Consider the following 25165-nt stretch of genomic DNA (forward strand, 5'->3'; position numbering starts at 1 on the left):
CTTAAAACTTTTTAGCAATCATTATTACTCTTGTTGGCGTTATAAATGAATTAACTACTTATTAAAATATTTTATTTTTGGTAAGAAATCAAACTCTCAGTCTCTCCCACTTACTATGAAAATTTTGGTCTTTTGAATTGAATTTGTGTGAGATTATAGATCTGGAAACTTGCTACAAATTAGATGATGAAGCGAAGAACAACAAGTTTCCAGATTAGATCTTCTCATCACCATAAATGGAAGAGGAGGTTGTTCTTTGCGATTCTGCTGTGTCTTTGCATTGGGAGCTTTGTTTTGCTTGAAATTTATCGATCCACCATCAATTTGCTCATGCCCTTTCCGAATTTCTTTGCCCAAAAGCCTAAGATTGCTTTCCTATTTATTGCTCGCAATCGCCTTCCTCTTGATTTCGTCTGGGATTCCTTTTTTCGGGTAAGTTTCTTATTTCGCTGAAAGCATTGTTAATTAGTTTTGAACACAAGGTATTACTTTGAAAGCGAGGATAGCTCAGCTAGTTAGTGCTTCCCTCCGGTTTCAGGGGATTCCGTGATTGATTCTCAGTTAGTGTTTCCCTCCCGTTTCAGCGAATTCTGGGATCAATTCTATCAATTCTCATTACCTGCCCTCGCTTGTGGAAAGGAAAATAAAAAAAAAAAAAAAAAAAAAAAAAAAAAAACTAAAAATTTGGGAATGTAATTTGTGGTTACCTGTTTGCAGGGTGACAAGGATAAAAGCTTTTCAGTCTTTGTTCATTCAAGACCCGGGTTCCTGTTCAATAAGGCAACAACAAAGTCCCTGTATTTTCTAAACCGTCAAGTTAATGATAGTATACAGGTACCTTATATCTTTGTGAATCTTGAGCTGATATGTTGCAAACCTGTGAAAAAAACATGTTATTTGAATGAGTGAGAATACTGAGAAATTTAGGAGGGTAGGTAATCAATTTTACAGCTTTAATGTTTATTGTTGCTTTCTTCTTTTATTAATTAGTGATTATCGACAATAATAAAATGTCGCGGCTAAACTTGATTGAAGTGACAGTCAACCTAAGGAAACTACGCAGCTCCCTTTAATTCTTTGGAATGGGCCAATTAATCATGACTCTAATTTTTTCTAAGTCCATTGCCACGTCTTCTGAAGAAATTACGTGGCTCAAATAAGCCACTTTCCTTTTGCCAAGCTCACATTTCTTTCAATTAGCAAAGAGCTTATGTTCCTCCAATTTTTCGAGCACTAATTTCATGTATTCCTTATGAGCTTCTTCATCTTCTCTATACACCAAAATATCATTGAAAAAGACCGATATGGAGTTTCTGAAAAATGGTCAAAACACATTGTTCATCACAAATTGGAATGTGGCGGGAGCAACCTGAAGGGTTTGACTAAAAATTTATAGTGGCCTTTCACGGGTTCTAAATGCCATCTTATGGGTATCCTTAGTTTCACCAAAATTTGGTGATCTTCGGCTTTCAAATCTTTACGAAAAAATAGCAACTCCGAATAACTAATCTAGCAGCTCATCAATGACGAGTACTTATCGGGGAAAGTTCTCTTGTCAAGGGCTTGATAGTCCACACATAATCGCCATGACTCATCCTTCTTCTCTAGTAAGAGCGGACTTGTAAATGGTTTGATGATTCTGGTGTCTAGCATATCTCAATAAGCTTTTCAATTGTGTCCTGTTGGATTTGCGGGAATCGAGTTTCCATTCTTGAGTGTTATAGCATGCTCGTGCCTCATATGGGCTGCAACCCAGATGGGGTGCTGGGGTGCTGGAATCGGGCAGCGTTCTCTTAAAAAACTCGCCTTCCTCCATTAGTCCATTCTACAAAGCTCCACTAGTACACCCCCATTTTTTGTTCAGAGACCATATCATAACTTTGAGGGACTTCTACTGGGAATTCCGGCGACCTGAAATTTATAGTGACTCACCTAACTTCTTGAGCCATTGGACCCTAGTCTTTTTTAATCTCCAATCCGCACACTCCTCTTCCTTTTGCCATCTCCTTGTTGCCTAATGAATTTCTGATGGCGAGTTTTAATTCCTCCACCCTTCCGACGGAAATGAAGTTATGCTTTGTCTCCGAATCCACCATAACAACCACCCCGACCAAATTAATGGTACCGCTATTTCTGGTTATGGGGATTAAAGTCTCCACGCGGGTGGCAGAGTAGAGCTCTTCCTTCGTCGGATCTGCCTGCTCTTCCTCCTTTTGATCCACCTGCTTCTTGCACCTATTCCCAGTTCTCCAACGTTCATCACATCTAAAACACAAACCTTTTGTCTTCTTTTCCTGCAATTCTTTTTCATGGATGCCTTTTTTCTCCCCTTGGCCCTAACCCTTAGAGAATTAGATGATCTGGCTGGCCCATGTTAACCGACCCTTGGCAGGGTTCATTGAAAATCCTTATGCCACTTTTATAACTGGTGGTGTTAGGTTGCCCACAGATGAGCCCATACTCCCAGCAGTCCCTTTAGCAAGCACTATGATAGGCCTAACCTTTCCTGGCCCACAACTACCTCTTCTCCAACCTGTCTCCTTTCTTAACCAACTCAATAGTTTGTTCAAGAGTATACAGATCAAGTAATCCGACCTCTGTCTTGATTTTCTCCTCATCGACCCAGCAATATGCTTTCCAGCATGTCTTCGAGAGGAGAGGCCAACTCTAAGAACTTCCTCTTGCATTCGGCCACTGTCCAACTTGGATGGCTGCTAGCCTGTGGCCAGATGGTGTAGCACACAACACCTGTCTGTTATTTAAATTTCTATTTCACATAAGAGTGAAGTGGGAAACATTAATTTCGAAATTAAGGATACTTAAATTTATATGATTGGAGCCTTGAAATAGGCTATTGGTGACAGTCCTTCCAGCTGTACAAGTTACAGCTCAGACAGTCACAGCAAGCTGCTTACAGCAGCAGCAGCATTAGCTGATTTCATCAAATCAGTATTTGAAGAATCTAATGCAGAATATGAGAAGCTTCTGGAAGAAAGTTAGTTATAACTAACTCCCTGAAATCTCGGGCTGACGTGGCAGAAAGTTTGTTATAAAAAGTCTTGTAATAACAGAATATATATAGTTGTCCTAGATGCTTATTTCATTGTAATGAATCACAACTTCTGTGTGATCTTTTTTCTTCCTAATTTTCTCTCTATTTTTCTCTCAATTTTCATCTTCCTTTTTCTCTCAGAATCTTTTCTTGTAATGTTCTGTTTGATTGTATTTGCTGTTTGATTGATGACTTGGAGTCAGCATTTAAGTACAGGGTAAGATGTGTGCTGGTTTAACAAACCACATATGCACAGATGTTAAAGCTATTTCCCATGGCTTTTTAACTTAGCTGAAGGGTATCTGTGATATCTATCCTCACCTGCTCATAATTAACTCCACAACCCATTTGTTTCTTACCTGTCTCTTAAGAATGGTTCAAAACAAAAGTGCACTTTACCTTTGTCACAGTGATAAACCACATAGTTAGATGCATGCATGCAACTAGACTAAGATATGAGTCTTGTTAGCTCTGAGTTTTCTTTTCCATACATTTTTTCTTACCCATCTCTTTTCTTCTATTCAATTTGCATTGCCAGTTAGTTAAGCTTGTCAATTGGAATCTTTTATGAATTTTATTTCTCCAGGTAGATTGGGGAGAAGCTAGCATGATTCAGGCAGAGCGAATTTTGCTTAAAAGTGCACTTGTTGATCCTGCTAATGAACGATTTATTTTCCTGTCCGATAGGTGAGCATTAATCTGTTTGAGGTTCATTTATTTTATCCTGCACGTGTATGTGTATGTATTCTAATCACACCGACCGTTAGTTGTTAACTAGGCCGTGATTGATGGATATTGTTGTTTTAATAGGTGCTTATCATAGTGCTTTATTATTAGTCTTTTCTTTCTAACAATATTTCAGCTATTTGATCTTTTTTTCAGCTGTGTACCACTATACAACTTTAGTTATACGTATGATTATATCATGTCAACATCTACCAGTTTTGTTGACAGGTAAGATTCGTTTGTTCATCTTTTGAATTGCGATTAGTTTAATTTACCATTTTAACTAAAGTTCATGTCAATATTACCAAGTTATTCATCTAGAAATTAGATAAGTGGAATCTTTCTTTTTCGTCATGGAACTTTGTTGCAAAGTAGACTAAAACTATGAAAATTCTTGATAAGATCGAATTTTCGAAAACACTATAGAGCTTTGTTCACCATCTAGTATAGTCCAATCTAACAAATGTAATAACAAGGCAGATACTACGCATGGACTTTTGCTTTCCCTCACTTAACCCCTTTCCATTCTTTTCTCAAATTTCCATTGCTATTATTCAGTTTATCAAGGATTTGACCCACAAGCTGTCTTACTAGTTAAAGATTATCCTGAAACGTAATCCTTGTGATGCTCAGTCCGAATCATATGTAGTTCAGGCAGTAGTTCCTCAGGAAATACATTATAAAATCGTTAAGCACAGATTTCCAAGCCTTGAAAGGATCAATTGAAGGCCAAATCTAACAATACGCTTGGGTGATTTAATCTACTACGTATTATTTTCCACACTCTATTGCTTCTGGAACTCTTTGCCAGAAATCTCCACCCAGCTGCCACCAAGCTCCTCTACTACATGTGGTGGCTCTGGTCTCTCGAAGTGAATCTTATTAATCTATTTCTATTTCTGGAAATTCTCGCTGAGATTGGAACGAACTCATAGAGAGTACTAGGGTGCCGCACCTTGTCACCCAACTTAGAGTAGTGAAGGAAACTCATCGGGGGTGAGCTAAAATGCAGCCTCACTTAATCACCACTTATGGAACAGCTATTGTTACTCCCTTTCAAATATCCCAGTGCATCACTTTTAAGTCTGATGATGGCAATCATTAACCTCTCCACATTTAACTAGATAAGATTGAAAAAATCCTCTAATTGAAGAATCCAATCCTTTGAATTCTTCCCTGCGAAATCCTAACAATCTTGAAGAAACCATATGGCCTTGGATAGATTCTTTTGTCAAAATTAGGAGTTTAGAAAAACGGTTTCACCAATCTCTTCGGGAAAAATTGACGACCTAAGATTTTGAGAAAAAAGACTTAAACTTGCTACAGTTCTTAGAGTTTTAAATAGGAGCGCATAATACAATACAAAAATAAAATAAAAGATTCAATAGGTTAAGAGCACTATTACCAAGATGATGTATTTGATTTAGAAAAAAAAAAAAAATACAAATGCGGAAAACAGTAACTTTGATTTATTCTCAAAAGGAATTACATCCAACAAAAACCAAATTAAAGAATCAATGAGTTCAAGTTGTTCAACCAATTCAATTGGCCACAACTTTATAGAATTTAATCACCAAATATTACGAGAACACACAAATTTCTGAAGCACAAACTGACATATATTTTTAAATTTACTTCACACCTAAATGTATCTGTCTAGCTCATATGACTATTTACAAGGACTAAAACTCAGATCTACTAAGATGACAAGTCTCTAACTCTTAACATCTTAAGGAAATCAACTTAGCTTGCTTAAGATTGACTAATCAGGTCTCATGCCATCTAAAGAAATCAGAAAAACAATATTCCTAATTGCTTATGACATGAATTCTATTACAATGGATAATCTTGTAAACCAATTCCAAACATAGTAGTTCTAAAATATGAAGAGTCCAAACGAGATTATTACTTAACTAATTGGGCCAGCTACCGTGCTTTACTTCCAAACTACGTATTTGTTACTTTCATACAACTCACAACCTTTGTATTAAAGCCAACATAAACGCCATGCAAGGCCTCTGTTGAGCTTTAAGACTAATGCAATATTCTTATGAAAAAGACCAAGTACATCGTCGAATGCTTCTGCATTGGGTTTATGAAAAGAAAACTATTAAATTTTGTTTTGTTTGATGGTATTGATAGTTTTGCTGACACAAAGGATGGACGTTACAATCCAAAGATGCAACCTGTTATTCCTGTTACAAATTGGCGTAAAGGCTCTCAGGTGTGATTTTTATGAACTTAGTGGTTTGAATATGCTTGTAGTATTTACTTCGGTAAAGTAATGTTTATTTTATTTTATTTTTATTTTTTGTGTTATTTTTTTTATTTTATTATTTTTTTTATTTTTTTGTGTTATTTATTCATTTTTTTTGGGCGGTGGGGAATAGTGGGTTATACTGAACAGGAAACATGCAGAAATTATCGTAAAAGACGAAACTGTTTTTCCTGTATTTCAGCAGCACTGCAAGGTAGATACTTCTGCCTGCATATTTGAAAAAACTTTTCAGATTTTGTTTATGAATATGGGATATATTATCATGTACATCCATCAAATATGGGAAAAGTGGAAAAGTGGAAACTAAAAATCCAACCTTTGCGCGGTTTGACAAAAAAAATCCAACCTTTAATTAATCTCACAAAAATCCACCTTTATACACGACCTTCTCGCACAGATCCATTACCTATTGATGACCGATTTTTGTAAGCTATGTGCCACGTGTCAGTCATTAATTGGTCAATTATTTTTTTAATCATTAAAAAACAAAAAAAAATTAAAAGAAAAAAAAAAAAAATCAGAAAAGCCAAAATCCCCATCCCCAATCCCCAACTCCTTCCCTGACCACCCCATCCCCACCGCACCTAACCACTACATCCCCATCCCCACCGCCCCTAACCTTGAAACCTGACCACCTTAAACCACCACACCAACCCCCCTTACCCGAAATTGACCACCGCAGCCACCCATGCCCTTAAATTCTACCGCAGCCACCCATGCCCTTAAATTCTACCACCCTTTACTCGAAACTGACCACCCATACCCTTAAATCCTACCACCCCTTACCCGAAACTGACCACCCCTTACCCGAAACTGACCACCCCAGCCACCCCCAAACTCGACCACGGACTACCCCCAAACACGACCACCCACGTCACCCCTAAACACGACCACCCACGACACCCATACCCTTAAACAAGAAGAAATAAGGGGTGAGTTTAGGGGTGGTCGGGTTTTAGGTTGGCTGCGGTGGTCGGGGTTTTAGGGTGGTTGGTATAAGGGCCGGGGTTTTGTGGGTCGAGTTTCGTGGGTGGCTGGGGTGGTCGGGTTTTAGGTTGGCTGGGGTGGTTGGGGTTTTGGGGTGGTCGGGGTTTAGGGTGGTTGGTGTTAGGGCCGGGTTTTGTGGGCCGGGGTTGGCTGGGGTGGTCGGGGTTTTTGGGTGGTCGGGTTTTAGGTTGGCTGGCTGGTCGGGTTTTTGGTGGGTTGGGGTGGAGGAATTGTTGGATTAGTGGATTGTTGGAGAGAGGAGAGAGAAAGAGGAGGAGTGAGAAGGGAAATTAATATAATTAAAAAAAGAAAAAAACTTTTTAACCTGTTTAATAGGTTAAAGGTCAAATAGATCTGTGAGAGAAGGTGGGGTATAAAGGTTGGATTTTTATGAGATTAATGGAAGGTTAGATTTTTATTGTCAGACCGTGCAAAGGTTGGATTTTTAGTTTCCATTTTTCCATATATATATGGTACTTCAAGGTTATTTTCTTAATTCTAGTTTCCGTTTGTCACCTCCAACATTTAAGGTGTAAGAGTGTTATGATAATAGCCTATGATGCTTGGACTTTTAAGAGTGCCATGCTTGGTGTAGATCCAAGAGTTAATAAAAAGATAATTCTTAACTCAGACTTGTGAGAATAGTTAGTAATTGTCAAAAACTTACAGAAACCATTAACACGGAGAACTTTAAGTATTCTTGCTAAAATACTAGTCATTGTCCGTTATACCAGAATCTTTTAGTCAAACTATATGTGTTTTGATGATGTAAACTAACTTAAGCCAAAGAAAAAAAAAAACGTGTTAGACCATTACTAACATGAAAATACCATCTTTTCCTTATAAGAAAGTGGTGTATGATGCAAAAATGCCATATTTTCCAAGAGCGATTCTAGTTAGTAAAATAAATCACACCTAGGATATAAATGTAAGGCTCCACCCACAGAACGAAGTGATACTAGAATCTCTAGGTTTCTTTGGAAAAAGTTTTGTGAGGCATTATGAAGATGGAAAAATAAGTTGAGATCAGTAGATCAAACTATGAATGGGCATTATCACAAATTCAAATGTATTCACACTGTATATTCCATTGAAAGTTGTATAAATACCCAAAACCATTCTTATATTTAATGACATTGTTTAAAAGAGGCATTAGAGTATTGGTTTATGTAGAGTGATTACTAGGCTGAAACATATGATGCATTGCAATTTTGAAATTATCAACCCTGCTTAATTAGGAGACTTATATGGAGGGAAGTGATTTTAAGGAGCAAAAGCGATTTTTTTTAAGAAGTGGCTATTAAGCCAATGAAGTTGTGAATAATGAATGAAGTTATCTTCTTTACTCGGTGAAAGTTAAGGCTCATTATAGATTGATTTCATATTCTTAAACATTCAAACTTTGACTAGTATATGGAACTTTTTATGTAGACATAGCCATGTAAACACTAAAACCTTGCATAGAATAGAAACAACACTAATTTTAGACAGTAACCTAACAAACTGTGTGCGAGCTTCCTAGATTACGAAGTAAGTCCACTCTAAGCTTTTAATTTGAAAATTAATTGGGCTAAACTAAGCATTTCGTAACATAGTGGATCCAAAAGACTAAAACAAAGTTATTTAGAATCGCACTGTAATAGTATGGAAAAACCACTTGGGGTTTCAACATAAATAATATTTTATACGTAGCAGTTCCATCAAGTGTCTTTGATTCGTGCAATATATTACACAAATTCAAGCCCAACATATGAGTCCATTCCAAATCCCATTGTGTAGGTAAATTAAATGGGTTAAAGGTGGCACAACATCAGCCATCATTCTAAGGAAAGCTTGTTAAGATTTTGCAGTTCTCTTAGGCCCTAGATTTGAACTTTTGTTCTCATCAATTTTAGGTTGTTTTTGTTCCCCATTTTCATTGTGGTTTTTTAAAGGGAAATGATTTGGTATTTTGGTATATTCCAACTTATGGCTTGTGGTTCTTACAAACGTTTCCTCTTGGTGTAGAGAAAGTCACTTCCAGAATTTTGGCGTCATCAACCCTTTGTAAGAGCAATCCTAGCTTCCTCGCTTCTTTTCTCTTCTTGTTACATTGTGTGTTTTTTTGTTATTTTTGTGTTTATTCTCCATCCCTCTCACTCCGCGTAGCTTTGGGTGGGTGAGTTTGTGTGTCTGCATGGTGGGTTACAGGTGTATGTTTGTGTGTACTTTTCTTTGTTTTGTACATAGGAAGGTAAATAAATTAATGTTATACTGATGTGTTTTTGTGGGACATGAAGTTTATCTTTCAAATTTTGGTTTGATCAATCCACGGTTTAAAATAAACAACAGTCCTACATGTTTTGTAGCCGATTTTAGTTTATCAAATTGAAGTTTTCGGTCTGTGAGGGATAACTTTAAAACGTGATGTCAACTAGTTCAATTGGTGTTGAAGTGTCTGCATATGCTTTAGCATTTAGGGTTTGATGTAAGTTGACTAATAGGTTTTTTAAATACTGTTCATGCTTTGGGTAAATCGACCCAAAGGGTTTTGGGTTTTATCTGACTCAGCCATCTATCCAAGACCACTAAAAAAATTAATTTATGATGTGCTTAAACTCTTGAACTATTTCTTAGTATAAGAACTTTTATTACATGTAATAACTTTTTTTCTCTTTTGCATTTTATTCGTAAAAGGTTGACTTTTGCTGCTATTAACGTGTTTTTGTTTAACCATATTTAGTGATTAAAATGTAACGTAAAATATAGTTAAGTGAAATCTTGCTAATTTTGTGTTATTGTATAATTCATCGGAAAGTTTAACAAGAATAATCCAACCTTCGCCTCATTGTCTCAAAATAATCCAACTTTTCGATTAACCCTGAATAATCTTAAGTTTACTATATATTTTCTTCCAACAATCCCAGCACGCCACTTTACCCTTTATAACCGGTTACTATCCACGTGGCAATTCCAGATTCATCAAAATTTTATTTTTAATTTTAAAAAAAAAACTTCTATCTTCTTCCCCTTCCTGTTTGTTTGTCTCCTCTCCCTTCCTCCATTATCACCCACCAACACCACTCAACACACCATCCACAGGACCACCACAAACACCACCACCTATAATCACTCATTACAACATCCACGACCAACCCACAACACCTACAACACAACCGAAAACAACACCCACAACATCAATGGCGTACGACCACCCCTAATTCAGCCCAAAATTTAATTGAAAGGGAGAACCGAGAAGGAAATGGTGGGAGTTGGGGTTTTGGGTTCTAGATAGGTAGAATTGTGGTTTCGGTGGGTTGGTGAATTCTGGTATGGGTAGTTTCGGCTATGTGGGATTAGTGGTTTTGAGTCTGGGTAGGATTGGGAGAAGGATTTCAAGTCTGGGTATGCGTTTGGGTTGGGTAAGTGGTGGTGGAGGCTAAGTTGCGGGCTAATTGCCACGAATGCTCTTGAAAATTATCCAAATTGCAACCCTTCCCTAGCATGTACAGTGTAATTACCATTATTCGAGAATGCCCAAACACCTCATCAGCTTGAACTCGATCAATGAGAGGAAGTGCAAGGATACACCTCACATCTCTTTTGCAAATGCTGTTCAATAAGGTCCACATCCCACTCATTCTTCTCGGCAATCATCAAATCTCTCACATAATGCAGCTCCTCGTGGTCGAAGCAAACCCGCTCTCATCATCTGTTAACCATGGATCGGACCAATTGTCAATAGAATCCCTATTTCCAACCCTCCACAACATCCCCTATTTGATAAGAGCTTTTGACCCCCATATTCCTTTACCAGAGAAGCTGCAGTTATAGCCCAAGGAAGACTCCAAGAACATTGATCTAGCAAAGTACTTGGCTTTCATAACTCGACTCATTAGATAGCTAGGCTCCCTAATAATACTCCACGCCTGTCGATCAAGAAGGGCGTCATTAAAGACTATTAAGTCCTTAAATCCCATTTTCCCTAAGCATTTCAACGTGCACATGGACTCCCAACTCTTCCAGTGGATCTTACGTCTCGTCCCTTTTTGTCCCTACCAAAACTTTGCCATTGCCGAGTGGACTTGATGAATAATTTCGAATGGGATTTTGTAGACTCCAATGAGGTAGGTTGGTATGGCTTGGATCGCCGCTTTGAGCAAAATTTCTTTCCTGGCCCTCAAAAGAAGTTTTTCCTTCCAACCTTGTAATTTCTTCCAAACACGATCTAGGAGAGCACCAAAAACCGCCTTTTTAGATCTACCAAGGGTAGTAGGATTCCTTAGGTATTTCTCATGTATGTCGACACTTCTCATGTTAAGAATTGCTAATAGCTCCTCTTTCTGCGAACTGTTCACTCCTCTACTAAAAGAGACCTCCAATTTATAACTATTAATTTTCTGCCGGATGCTGCCTCGTACTGGTTGAGAATATTAACAATAATTGAGCATTTCTGTCGAGTGGCCCTAGTGAAAAGAAGACCTTCATCTGCAAAAAGAAGGTGAGAAACCTCCGGACCATTGTGGCTAGCACGAGCCCCATGAAGGCTCTTACTCTACTCAGTGTTCATCATTCTAGAGAATGCATCCACAATGAGAATAAAAAGGTACGGTGACAAGGGATCCCCTTGCCGGAGCCCTCTAGATGGTGAAACCGACCCACAAACCTTCCAATTAATCACAAAAGAGTACTTGACCGTAGATATACAGTCCAAAATTAAGTTCACCCACCTTCCATCAAAACCCATCGTCAGTAGCAATTTTTTCAGGAAGCCCCACTCTACTCTATCATAAGCTTTGCTCATATCAAGTTTCATGGCAACCAAGCCTTTCCTACCCCTGTTTCTCTTCATAGAATGAAAAATCTCCAAAGCAATTAAGGCATTATCAGTAATCAAACGCCCCGGAACAAATGCACTTTGATTCTTCATTACAATTCCAGGGAGAATATTTTTTAGTCCGATAACAAGAGCTTTGGTAACAATCTTATAAATCACATTGCAAAGAGCTATGGGTCGGAATTCAGTCATATATTTTGGGGACTTAATTTTAAGAATCAATACAATGTTACTATTATTCACATCACATATAGAGGAAATGCCATGTAAAATGTTACTAACAAAATTTACGACATCATTACCCAATATATGCCAAAAATGCTAATAGAAGATTGCGTGCATCTCATCCGGTCCGGGTGCCTTGTAGGGTTGCATCTGATTAAGGGCCCCATAGATTTCCTCCCCTGTGAATGGTCTCGGCCGCTCCCTATTCATGTCACTCGTAATAGTAGGCGGCACAGAGCTCCATATTCTCAATCTTAGGATTCGTGGAGGAGATGATTTTCTCATAATACTGAGTTCCTCAATGCGGCGTTCACTTAATTGCCAAATGTCATCAGCATCGAACAACCCCTCAATGCGGTTCTTGCTCTTTCTCTGAGAAGCATTATGGTGGAAATACTTGGTGTTTCTGTCCCCATCCTTCACTTCCGCAACCCGGGATCTAATGTACCAATATGCTTCCTGATTTTCAATGAGGTCATCAAGCAATTTTTCGAGCCTAGCACCCTCCTTGCACGACTCATGAGAAATAGGACGGAGCTGCACCCTTTCCACCTCCCTTATTTTCTTTCCCATGTCTGAATTTATCACCGCTCCATCGCACACACGCAGGGGCACAGCATGTTCCCACGCACCTTTCACCTCATTTTCACAGCTATCACCTAAGAGCCAACACGTTTTAAATTTAAACTCCTTCCTCTTCCCCTTTTTCTTCTTCAGGGAAGCTTTATGTCTCATTAGAATCGTCGTGTGATCAGATTTATATCGCATCAAATGCTCAACCGTCGCATTAGGATTTAAGTCCAACCAAGATTGGGTAGCAAGGAACCTGTCAAGCCTTTCACGGATGCAAGTTTCAACAGTATCACCACGTTCCCAAGTATATCATTGTCCCGTGAAACCCAAATCCCTCAAGCATCACACCTCAACCACTTTTTCTCTTTACGCACTTTGTGAGCACCCCCCTCAATCTCATGGTAACCTAAAACTTCATTAAAGTCTCCACCGAAAATCAAAGGAATGTCAGCTTCCACACAAAGGTGTTTAATTAATGAGAGCCCAAGTTTTATGCTTATCCTCCTCTTTTGGCTAGCCATAGAGACCCACGAACCTCCAAACAACCTCTCCCTACCTTATATCACCACATATATGGTTTTGTGAGAAAGAAACAAGAGAGAAAGCCACCTCTTCCTTCCAGTATAGGCAGAGACCACCCGCACGACCCTTAATAGCCACGCCAAATGAGTTAGAGAAGGCAAGTATGTCCTTCAAGTTTTCCACCTCCAATTTATTAATTTTTGTTTCGGATAAAAACAGAATATCCAGGGCATAGAAGTTGCTCCATTGCGGAGCTGACGAACTGAGGGTTGCCACCCTTCGGCAGTCCTAGCATAGAATATTCATAATGCTAGGTGGGGTTGGCCCTCGCCAACCACCACCCTTTCATGATCAAAGGTCAACTCCGAATTGAGCTTCAATTTCTTGGCTGAATCCGTATCTCCTTCAATCTCTATGTCATTCGAGTCCAGTGCTCTTTTTGTGAGTGTTAGCACTCATAATCTCAAGTTTGCCACGCATAAACTCTCTGCCACCCTTTCTTATCTTCTTGCTACCTTCCTTATCCACCAACTCACTTTTCCCCACAACAAAATTCAAGGCAAAATGAGAATTTGGTAGGGAAGTCTCTCTGAGGTTGCACCTAGAATCACTACCAAAAGTCTCCCCACTTTCCAAGTTACACACCTGTGGTTCAACTATAGGAATCGAATTTTCCTTTTCTACGGCATCACATATAGCCAGAGTCCCCTCATCATTTAGAGCCCCTTTTAACCCTTGACCATGTGAAACATGACTCCTTAGTTACAAAGAGAGTCTTCTTCTTAGATAAAATCCCCTCAATCTCTTCTACTTCTTCCGACCTCCCCTTCCTAGGCGTGGCTTAGCTTATGCCCCACCCAAGTTTCTTCTCCTTTTCTTCCTCAAATACAACTTGACAATCCTTTCCGAGTGGCCCATGACGCCACACGCAAAGCTAAAGTGCGGGAGTCTCTCATATGCAAATTCCACTATCACTTCTTTTCCTCTTTTATCAATTATTTTCTGGTTTCTTCGTAAAGGCAGAGTAGTATCAAGCATCACCTTCACCCTACGATAACGCCCTACTCCCAATTATCTTCCCCCAACTCCAAAATTTCGCCCCATCCTCGCATCAAGGCTTTCACATAGACGTCGGATCGACAGTTAAACGGGAGATTTTTCACTCTCACCCAGAAGGGAGAATGGGTTAAAGTCATCTGATGAGGTTGTTCGTCCCCTTCAATTTCTATAAGCAAAATCAACATATTATCAAAGCACCAAGGTCTCCCTTCCAACACTTTCTCCATATCCTTTCAATGAAAAAATTAAAAGGCATACAAATTAGGGCTAAGGATCCTAATAACAAGTCCATTCGCAGGCGCCCACACACTCGTCATCGTCTTCTTGAAGGTATCCACATTGTACGCCCTCTTTGTGAGAACACGCCCAATAGATTATGCTTCTCCTCGCCTGGGTCTAGACTTCCAAAATCAATAGCCTCTTCGCCATCTATACGCAAATTCGAGCATTTTTCAATCATCTTCTCCTTAATGTCTGGTCGTAGCAGGAAGGGTGATAGAGAAAAGGAGCCCTTTCTTTTAAGGGAGTAATCAATTTTATACTTTCTTTAAACATTAACATAAACATAAACATAAAACATCAACATAAATATATGCAATAACATTAACATAAACATTAATAAACATATATATAAACATAAATATAAACTATACATAAATATTAGGAAATATTAAAACTAATAATCCCTCATTTTTCGCATCTTTTCTAAACAATCCCACCTTTGCATATTCTGCACATAATCTCACCTTAATGCCCCATATTCTCAAAACAAGCCTTTTACCGAGTTGAGAAATTAGCAACAAGTTTTAGGAGATAACTTCCACATGTCACCTTCTGATTGTTTTTTTTTTAATAATATTTATTTTTTTAAAATAATAAAGGAATAAAAAAACCTTTCTCCTTCCTTCTCCTATCGCTCCTCTGTGATGGACCAGCGAGGCCTCCCCCGGACCCACCTCTTCTTCGTTTCCCTCCCGGACATGGTAGCCACCCTCCCTCGTTCCCTCTTCCCCTATTCCTTCTCTTTCCTCCTCTCTTTCCCTTCTTCCTACCCACCTTCCCCACCGAACAACAACCCCCACCCCTTACCTTGCCGAACAAAAAACCCCGCCCCTTTCCTAAGTTATTAATCCCATTAAGATCGGTAGTGGGGTGAGCGTGAGATTGTTTCCGACTGGTTTGGGGTAAGCGTAAGGGTATAGGTGGGGGGTAGAGTTTTGGGGATTCGGTAGCAATGGAGTTCGTTCAAGGGTGGAGTTGTGGGTGGTGGGGTGGAGTCAGTTTGGTTATTTAGTGGGGGTGGTGGTTATGGAGGTGTGCTGGTTGTGATTGCTTGGTGGAGAGTGGTGAGGATGGAAGAGAGATGAAAAGAAAAATTAAAAAAAATTTAGTAAAATGGATCGTTTTGAGAAGATGGGTGTATAAGGTGGGATTGTTCTGTAAAGATGAGGCAAAGGTGATATTATTAATGTAAGTATTTCCTAAACATTAATATAAAACTATGGAAAAATTGACAAAAATAATCACAATTTTGCCTCATTCACCTAAAATAATCTATACTTTTGATTTTTTTTTAATAATCCGAACTTTGATACGAATTTGCTTCCAATGGTCCCATCCGGTCATCTAACGTGTTATAACAAGTTATCTAACATGTGTCGCCTTGTAACTAATTGGTTAAAAAAAATAAAAATATAATAAAATAAATTTAAACAAAATTTACGAAAATAATTAATTAAATAACTAAAAATCAACCACCTACTTCTCTACTAGCCAAACCATCTTCTCGGGCCGGCCATCCATCCACCCCTACCCTTCCGCCGCACCCAGACCCGTGCGCTGGCCTCTAAACCACCATTACCCCATCCCGAAACCCCCTTCCTTCCACCGAAACAGCCCTAAGAAACTCCTCCCATACCGCAAAAAAACTCCTGCGATTGAGAGCCTTTTTTAGCTTTGACGCGGGCGGCACTAATGGTGGAGAATGGAGATGGCGGAAATTGGGATTGGTGGGGAGAGAATGGAGATCGCACCATTGTTGGGTATAGTGGATTAGGTGGCGACGCAGGGGTAGGGTGAGGCAGCGGCGGTGCGGGGGAAAGGGGAGACTGGGCGCGGTGGGGGAAGGGGAGACTGTGCGCGGTGGGGGAAGGGGAGTCTGGGCACGGCGGCGGAGGGTAGGGCGTGGTCTGGGAGCGTGGTTGTGGGTTTTATTTATTTATTTATTTTTATTTTTTTAAGGCAAAGTTTATTTAGCTAGTTAAGTGTTGATTTCAAAAAAAAAAAAAAAGGTTAGTTAAGTGTTAATTAATAATAACAATTTTTATAAGTGTTAATTAAAGTCACTTGGGACTATTGAGAGTAAATTCGTATCAAAGTTCGGATTATTAAAAAATAATCGAAAGTAGTAATTATTTTGTGAATGAGGCAAAGTTGAGATTATTCTTGTCAATTTTTCCTAAAACTATATGTATTTATACATTAACATAAATTTATACAATCTCTCTCTCTCTCTCTCTCTCTCTTTTTGTTCCTTCCGAATCAATGCAGCTATGCGGTTTAAAAAATACTTTTAAAAAAAAGTGTGCCAAGAAAAAAGTTTGAAAAAAGGTGGGTGTAAGATAGGGTGAGAGAGAGAGAGAGAGAGAGAATTTACAAAAGGTGGGTGTAAGATAGGGTGAGAGAGAGAGAGAGAGAGAGAGAGAGAGAGAATTTACAAAAGGTGGGTGTGTATAAGATAATCTAAGCAAGGGAGTGTAGAAAGATGTAATAAATGTTGGTTAAGAGGGGTATGATGTTTTATTTGGAAAATATAACTTAGTAGACTAATAATTACATTATATATAAGTAAATCATTAAAAAAACACCTAAAGAAAAAACTTCTAAACCAAGTTCTTACCTCAATCCATGTGATGTGATCTGCAATGAACGATTCGTATCCATTCCTATGGCACTAAATGTTGTCCAGATCTGTATCTAAACTATGGATGAATCTCTACAATCAATTATATGATTGTCTTGATTTAACTTTATTACAACCTTGAAATGTGGATTAGAGTGACTGTTATCGAGAATAATTGATAAAGAACCTGATTTTGGAGTCGGATTACTATCGTGGACTTTTGCATGAGATTAAGCTGGTGCATGTCTTGCGAACACATTATTGTTCTCTTGGTGTACAAATTTGTACCAATCAGGTGACAGATTCTTGGATTTTACCTGATATTCTATAATTTTGCATTGCAGCCAGTAGATACATCTAAGGAACACAACTGCATACCAGATGAACATTATGTTCAAACATTGCTTGCTGTAAGTATCCCAATTTCAGGATTGTCTTGCAAGTTTATTATCTTTGGAAAAATTTCTGGCATTGCTTTTAACTTGATTTTCTAAATTTAGAATTATGATTATCTATTGCCTTTTGGTTTTAATTTTGTTCTACATCCGTTTCTTTTTATTGGCTAACGGTTAGACATTTTTCACTCACACTTTATTTGTTGCAAATAAAAAGTAACGGAGGTAGTATTTATGTCAGACTATGCTAAAATCAGGTAATTATAATTGTCTAATTTTGCGGGTAATCTATATGAAAGTTCTGTACGTTTTCGGTTTTAAACCATTATTGAAAGTTCTATACTCTTATACTTTATTCTAATTTTAAAAACATTTTTCCACTCGTTATCTTGTTATCAAAATGATGAGCGAGTATGAGGAGAAGTAAAAAGCAAGTCAACTTGTTATAAAATGATGAGTGGGTGTAAGGAAAGTAAAATGCAAGTGGGTGCAAGTTAAGTAGGAGAGTCAGTGTAAAAATGTCGGTGTGTGTAAGATCAATGTGATTAAAATCGCAATTCAGATCGTAGAATTGTACGATTCTACGATTCTAATCCACCTAAACAATGTAAATGGTCGGTAGAATCAATATATTGTAGAATCGCGCTCATAGAATCGGTAGAATCGGTTAAAATCGGTGGAATCGGTACCGATTCTATGATTCTAACGATTCTACTCCTGCAAAAAGTCTGATTTTCCGTAACCCATAACTTTTGATTGTGAAGTCGGAATTGAGCTTATAATATATCGTTAGAAAGCTCTTGAGGTCTGCTTTTTAATAAATTGGTCTTGTACCCATATCAATAACTTATATATTATTCAATATAAATCATAATAAAACTAATGAAACATTAATTTAAGTAACTTTTAAAATTCTATCTAACCATTTAAATTTTGTGGGCATAAGAATGTATTCATGAGTCTTATGCATTTCACTTTTGGAATATAAAAAACACTTTTATAACATGAGTTTATTGTAATTGTCATTCTTTAAATATCTCATTAAAATAAACTAATTTGACACTTATTTTTCTATTATCATTGGATTTTTTTATTAGGTGAAACAATTTTACGAGTCAATAATGTTATTATTATTATTATTATTTTTCATAATTTAACAACATTTGTCTCATACTCTTGTGGTTAAGAATGTATACCAATAATTTGACTTTATAGTTTATAGTGTACTATTTGAGTTATTCGCGTGCGAAATTACTTCTAAAACTACTTTATGCTTGTATTATTGAAATTATATCATCTACAATATATATTATTATCATTCTTATTGCTTGAAAATTATGTATGTATTTATTAGTTACATTTTGAAGCCTAATTTTACAATTTTGTAGAATCGTACATTCGTACAATTCTACGATTTGATTCTACTACACTGACCGATTCAAGGTAGAATATCGATTCTGATAACTATGTGTAAGATACAGTAAGAGAGTGTGAAGGTGTAAATATTTTTGGGTAAGTGGTGTATGATGGTAAAGATAATCTACCAAGTTGAGTAAAGTGAGTAGAATAAAAAATCATTAGTAAGAAGCTAGTAGGGAAAAATAAGACACAGGTACTATGTTATGTTTGGTTATATATACTACTTCCTCTGATCTTTTATTATTGCACCACTGGCTTTTTAAGGAAATTTTACAAATATTGCACCATTTCTATTTAAAGAAACAAAATATGTGTGTTCACACTATAAATATCCAATATACCCTTACTTTTAACACTTGATTCTTTACTTTATGTTTACATCACATGGATTTTTTTGTACTTTTACCCTTCTCTCTCTTCATTTTTCCCACTACCAAAAAATGTGTGCCCAACATGAATGGTGCAATGACAAAAACTGAGGAAGTATAATGTTTGTAAATAGATGTATATTACCTCTTGAACAATTTTTCTTTTGCTTTTTATATTATGTACTATAAATGGTTGCAAATTTTTTTTCCTTTTCTTTTTTAAGTTGCATTTCTCTCTATCTTTTTCCTCATCACATTCATCTATAATTCTTTATTTTTCTTTCTCCATTTAACACTAACAAACAAATTTTATCTAGGAGTCCATGTCAAGACATTTGTTGTGTATAATATAAAAAGAAGATAGTAATTACTCTGATTGCATTTAAAAAAAAAAAAAAACAATAAATGTATTTCCTCAATTCTCAATTTATTTTGCAATATGTAGGGGAGAGTAAATTGTGTGAGGTACCACAAAATCTTTTAGAGTACCAGCAAACCATGTTAATAAGAAAATAAATTTATAATAAGGGTATATTGGGTATTTATTTGTGTGAAATGAAATGTTGGATTGCCTTATTTGGAAATGATGTTATATCTGTGAAACGTCTTCAAAAGGTAATTGTTGCATAAAACGGGGGAATGGAATCATAATGTTATTATGTATGATGTCATTGGACTAGTGAGTTTTTTTTTTTTTTTTTTTTTTCTTTTTTGACAATGAGAACTTCATAAATAAAGGGCAAATTCCAACCTAAGAGAAATAAAACAAGTAACTAAAAACAACCAAATCCATCTAGCTAAACACGCAAAAACAAAAAGAAAAACCTTGTGTATTGTTGGAGAACCCACATGCCTAAACAAACCCATAGAGTGGGTTTGCCACTTACCAGTAGAGGGAAAACGAAGTGACTTACCATACCCTTAGAGCAACATACCAATTACCTCGGAGCCCGGATCACCATAAGGTTCTTACCAAAACCTCTTCTTGGACCAATAGTTGCCAAACGAACCAAAACCTTTGAGATGGACTGAGAATGCAAGCTAACACTAGAGAAGGGTATCGAAACTTGCAATGACACCTATGCAAATTCACGATGGAAGTAGTGAAGAGACCATACACCCAGAAGTCGAAAGAAGCACCCTTTTGCCGAAAAGAACCCATAAAACGACTACACTCCTAGGGATCTAAAAGCATAGCCACCTCCTAAGAGGCCAGGAGCCAACCCATGAGAGTCATATTTTTTCACGACTCTTCTATGAGGAACCTTACACCAAAATGCAGGTTCCTTTCCTGCAATTCTACCTATATAGAACGCAAGAAAATAGAGGACTTTGCTTACCACCACCATTAAAGATAGGGAGCCTCCTTCAAGATTTAAATTTTTAATGATGACCGTCTTTGTCATCATGAACACTGACACTGGGATGATAGTTACTGAATGAACACCTAAGTCAACCCGCAACCAAGAAGCAACATGAAATGCAAACAAATCTCTCCCCTCAATATTAACTTCTCCATGCAAACTCCAAATGCAAGGAAAACTACCTGCTTGCACAAATAACTCCAGCCTCTGAAAATTTTATATATGATAACAACTCCTTGCACAAATTTTCAGAGGCACAAATAACTCCAGCCTCTGAAAACCAAAGAGGGAAGCCACACATTCAAAGTGATAACAAATAACTCCATGCACAAAATGTGTGCCTCTGAAAATTTTGCACTTAGGCCGCCTACAAGCTTGAAGGTCAAATTTTATATATGATCAAAGCAGTCTAAATGGCGTTCTTGTGGTTTGGTCAATAAATTCTACTTGTACCATTTTTGAACAATTCAGCCAATTAATGTAGGGCTTTGAATTTTAATTACTGGAATAATTAACACATTTCAACTTTTTCTGTTTGCTGTGGGCTGATATCCTCCCATTATTTATTAGGAAGTTCATAATATGGAAGTGTTTAAATGGTTATTAAGTGAATTTTTTTGTTATTGTTACTAGTATTATTATTATAATAATAGTAAATAATACTCATATTGATGTAATTCAGCAAGAAGGCCTTGAAGGAGAGATAACAAGAAGATCTTTGATACATACGGCTTGGGATCTTCCAGCCTCTAAAGACCATGAAAGACGTGGATGGCATCCTGTAACATATAAATTTTCAGACGCAACCCCTGAATTGATTCTCTCCATTAAGGTATGCTTCTTCCTATTTTATGGCAGCATACTGTTTTGTTTAAAACCAACACCCATTCTACTATTCCCTCCTTTTCCTTCCATGTATTTTTATAATGGACTCATGCTTTATTTATTTATTTTTGTGTGTTTGTCAAACTGTTAGAGTTAGCCTACCCTAGTGAGGAGGACTATTTATTGGACACTAATGATTCACTCATTGATTTTTGTTATCATAAGAAGGATACACTTATATGGTTGTAGCTGATAATTTCATTGAATCTAGGAGACAGCAATCACCATATTATAGACTAGTAATATGGTGTATATGCATGGTTATGGGAGATCTGGCATAGTGGCAGTTGCTGCAACATTAATCTTATCTAGTGTTTATTTTATTTTATTTTTATTATTATTTATATATTTATTTTATTTTATTTTTTACCGGGGTATTTTTATTATGGGGGTGATAAAAGTAAGTAAAGAAAATGTAGATGAATTTAGGTGATGAGGGAAAATGAGGTTGTGATGGTGTAATTGCAAGGAAAATCCAAGCATAATTAATACTTGTTTATATTACTATCAATCAAAGCATGTCCTTGATGAGAATGCCTAGGGTTATCTTCACATTGCGATTAATATAATAACTAGTTTTAGGCCCGGGCGATGCCCCGGGTCATTTTTTGTATATAAAAAATTTATAATCAATTAAAGTGAAATTTATTGGTGGTTTTATAGTTTTTATAAAATAATTTTTTTTTTTGGTAAATATTATTAAACATTATCAAAATTCATTAAGAAAAATGCAGTAACCTAACTTTTATACTTCATATTAGTTTATTTTATTTGTTAAATGAATTTTTATCTATCATTAAAAATTTCTTAAGGTAAACACATGTTATGGTTTTGAAATTGCTATGTATTTTTGTGTTATATATTTTAAATACATATAACCTATATGAATTATGGATGGGTAAATGAAAGAATGAGATTATATTGAAATATATATATAAGTTCAATTAAAAATTTAGAATTTATAAACATAAAATTTTTGTGGGGAAACATTGATGATCGTTTTTAGTATAACATGACCCCATATTATTTATCAAATCATGACGACACGTGGCAAGAATAACCACGTGGCATGATTACAATTCTTACCTTGAGTTTTAATATATATATATATATATATAGATGATAGATATAGATATGTAGAAAACTTAACTGCAAGTTCATCCCTTGCATCACAATTAAACATTGTACTACCAAATATTGGTTATGTTGGAAAGTGTTGATTAAAATTCTTGGAAACACTGCAGGAAATAGATAACATCTACTATGAGACTGAAAATCGAAGAGAATGGTGCAGTAACAAGGGTAAACCCTCACCTTGCTTCCTCTTTGCAAGAAAGTTTACTCGGCCTGCAGCCCTTCGTCTGCTTAATTTGGTAGGCAAAAACAATCGCTCAATATTGAAACTGATGGATTTGATGCATAGTTCTTGAAATTTTATCTTCATTTCTTATTGTCATTGCCTGCTGTTAATTGTCTAACTTTCCCCGTGTTGTCGAACAGTCTCTGCTTGGTTCATAGAGGAGGATTTTTGATGCCTGCACGTAAAAGATTGGGAACTTATCATATAGTGGAGCAATAAGTAGATAGTGAAAGGCAATGTATCCAAACACCTCAGGCACAAAGTACGGAAAAAAAAGAGCTAAGAGAGTAACTAGTATATATCATGTATTACAGGAATTTATTATATAAAATCCCAGTTGATTTTTTTTTTTTTATTAATATCTCACATGTTTCCTCAGTATCTTTTTTGTTTTTGTTTATCTTTTTTTTTTTTGTTTTAAAAAAAAAAAAAGTTTCTAGTGTTATAAAATAAGAGGAATAGAAGAGAAATTGAGAGAGAGTTGATTAGTCTATTACTCCTTTCGTTTTTAAATACTTGCTCCATTTTTATTTTTTGCACTATTCATTTGTCTTTGACTAATATTTATGATTTATACATAAGAAAAAATACTACCTCCGTGTTTTTTTTAAGTGTTTTACTTTGATCGGCACATAGTTTTAGGCAATATAATTACTTAAATAAAATAATAGGTAAGTGGGGTAGTTGGATTATTAAAAAAATTGTAAAAGAAATATAGTAGGATTAATAGTTTATTGAAAAGTAATGAATGTGAGAGGAAAGATATAATAAAAAAATTAGTGATGGGTTTGGGTGGGGATCATGAGAGGAGAGAGATATAATATTTTAATGTATCTTTTTGCAAAAAAGAAAGTGTCACACTTAAAAAAATACGGCTGAAAATGGGAAGTGTAACACTTAAAAAAATACGGAGGGAGTATAGTCTTGTAGGTACTTGTTGGAATCATCTCAATAAATAGATTATTAATTTTCAATTGTTAGAATTTATACTTATTGATAATTAAAGATATTAGTAATTAAAGTTTAGCATCGACATGCGTGTCCAAGGGAAATGGAGCACGTATTTAAAAACGGAGGGAGTATTACATTAAATAGGGGATATATATTATGTATACATATACAATAGGTAGGTTTTTCTTAGAAAACATTTAACCCTAAACCGAGAATGTTCCAGAGCGTATAGGAATATAATGGGCATCCACACAATATTTTGTAACACTTTCCCTTGGATGTCCATTATCGAAGATTGTGCCTCATTAAAACCTTACTACGAAAAATCATGTGAGACAAAACCATGGTTAAGGGAAAACATTGTGCTCATTAAAAACATTGTGAAGGAAAAAGAGTACATTATTCTTCATAATATGTTTGCAATGCTACCTCATTAAAAACCTTTATCAGGAAAACCTAATGTGGGACAAAAACATGGTTAAGGGAAAAAGCTTGCAGCGCGTATTTTCTCCCCCTAATTATATATTGTGAAATCTTCTAGTGCAATAAATCTGACGCGATATGGTTAGGTAACTTCTCCGGTGTACAAGAACACCATTTCTTATTGATCTTTTCAAATTGAGCTTGAATCTTCAAATAATCTTCACGCAAACGAGTGAGCCTTTTTTAATATTACCGTAATACATGTGTTGGTCCACATCTCATTCGAAATCCTAGTTTAAAGTTGCCTACATCATTACACTTATGACTTCTTGTGGAGGTTGATTGACATATTTAATAGAAATTGATGATGAATTACAGATCATAATTTATGACAATACATGATATAGCTGTCCAATTTTACAAGATTTAGTGATAACTACCCACATACATCACTACTATAAGAAATTATTCTCGTTGAAAAATATGTCAAAGCTTTTCTTTGGAAATTTCACACTTAATATGAGAGTTCGCCAATGAATACAAAGACCGATTGAATCTCAATGATGTAGTCATATTGATTTTTTTTAAGAGTTTGATAATAATTGCAATATTCAAGACATAAAATTTGAGCTGTGTCCAATTAATTCCCTAGATAAACAAATTTAGTTTATCTGGGGGTATAATCGTCTTTTCAAGTACCAATGGAGTGGTACATCCGTCTTTTCATGTACTAGTTGAAGGCTACGTGTAATTCTCTCACCAAACAGTAAATGCAAGTTGTAAACAGTAATTGAACAGCTCACCAAAAGTATTGAATAAATGACCACGCTTTTTTAATATATCTACAAAAATGGCACTAG

General features: G+C 36.4%; 1 protein-coding gene across 4 annotated transcripts; it reads left to right on the top strand.

Moving 5' to 3' along the window:
* LOC145629129 (glycosyltransferase BC10-like) lies at positions 1–23474 on the top strand. 4 transcript variants are annotated; one of them, XM_081681644.1, is made up of 11 exons: positions 4–432; positions 718–834; positions 3639–3739; positions 3935–4006; positions 5921–6002; positions 6169–6249; positions 9051–9089; positions 17485–17550; positions 21369–21518; positions 22816–23042; positions 23083–23470. In XM_081681644.1, exons 1-10 carry the CDS (start codon positions 184–186, stop codon positions 22999–23001), a joined length of 1143 nt encoding a protein of 380 aa, XP_081537770.1. In that variant the 5' UTR covers positions 4–183; the 3' UTR covers positions 23002–23042; positions 23083–23470. The 4 variants fall into 4 exon arrangements, with proteins under 4 accessions (XP_081537773.1, XP_081537772.1, XP_081537770.1 ...); XM_081681645.1 differs by having other exon boundaries at positions 8–432; positions 22816–22944; positions 23072–23425; XM_081681646.1 differs by lacking the exon at positions 6169–6249 and having other exon boundaries at positions 2–432; positions 23083–23472.
* Positions 23475–25165: the final 1691 nt, after the last annotated feature.

Source organism: Chenopodium album, chromosome 4, assembly GCF_948465745.1.
Source record: "Chenopodium album chromosome 4, dcCheAlbu1.1, whole genome shotgun sequence".
Taxonomy (NCBI): Eukaryota; Viridiplantae; Streptophyta; class Magnoliopsida; order Caryophyllales; family Amaranthaceae; genus Chenopodium; species Chenopodium album.

Bases quoted from the DNA above. Each gene is read 5' to 3' on its own strand.
- LOC145629129 (XM_081681644.1), top strand. From the start codon at position 184: ATGATGAAGCGAAGAACAACAAGTTTCCAGATTAGATCTTCTCATCAC. The intron at 4,007-5,920 runs GTAAGATTCGTT...TGGTATTGATAG, and splicing joins TCTACCAGTTTTGTTGACAG to TTTTGCTGACACAAAGGATG. The intron at 6,003-6,168 runs GTGTGATTTTTA...GGTGGGGAATAG, and splicing joins ATTGGCGTAAAGGCTCTCAG to TGGGTTATACTGAACAGGAA.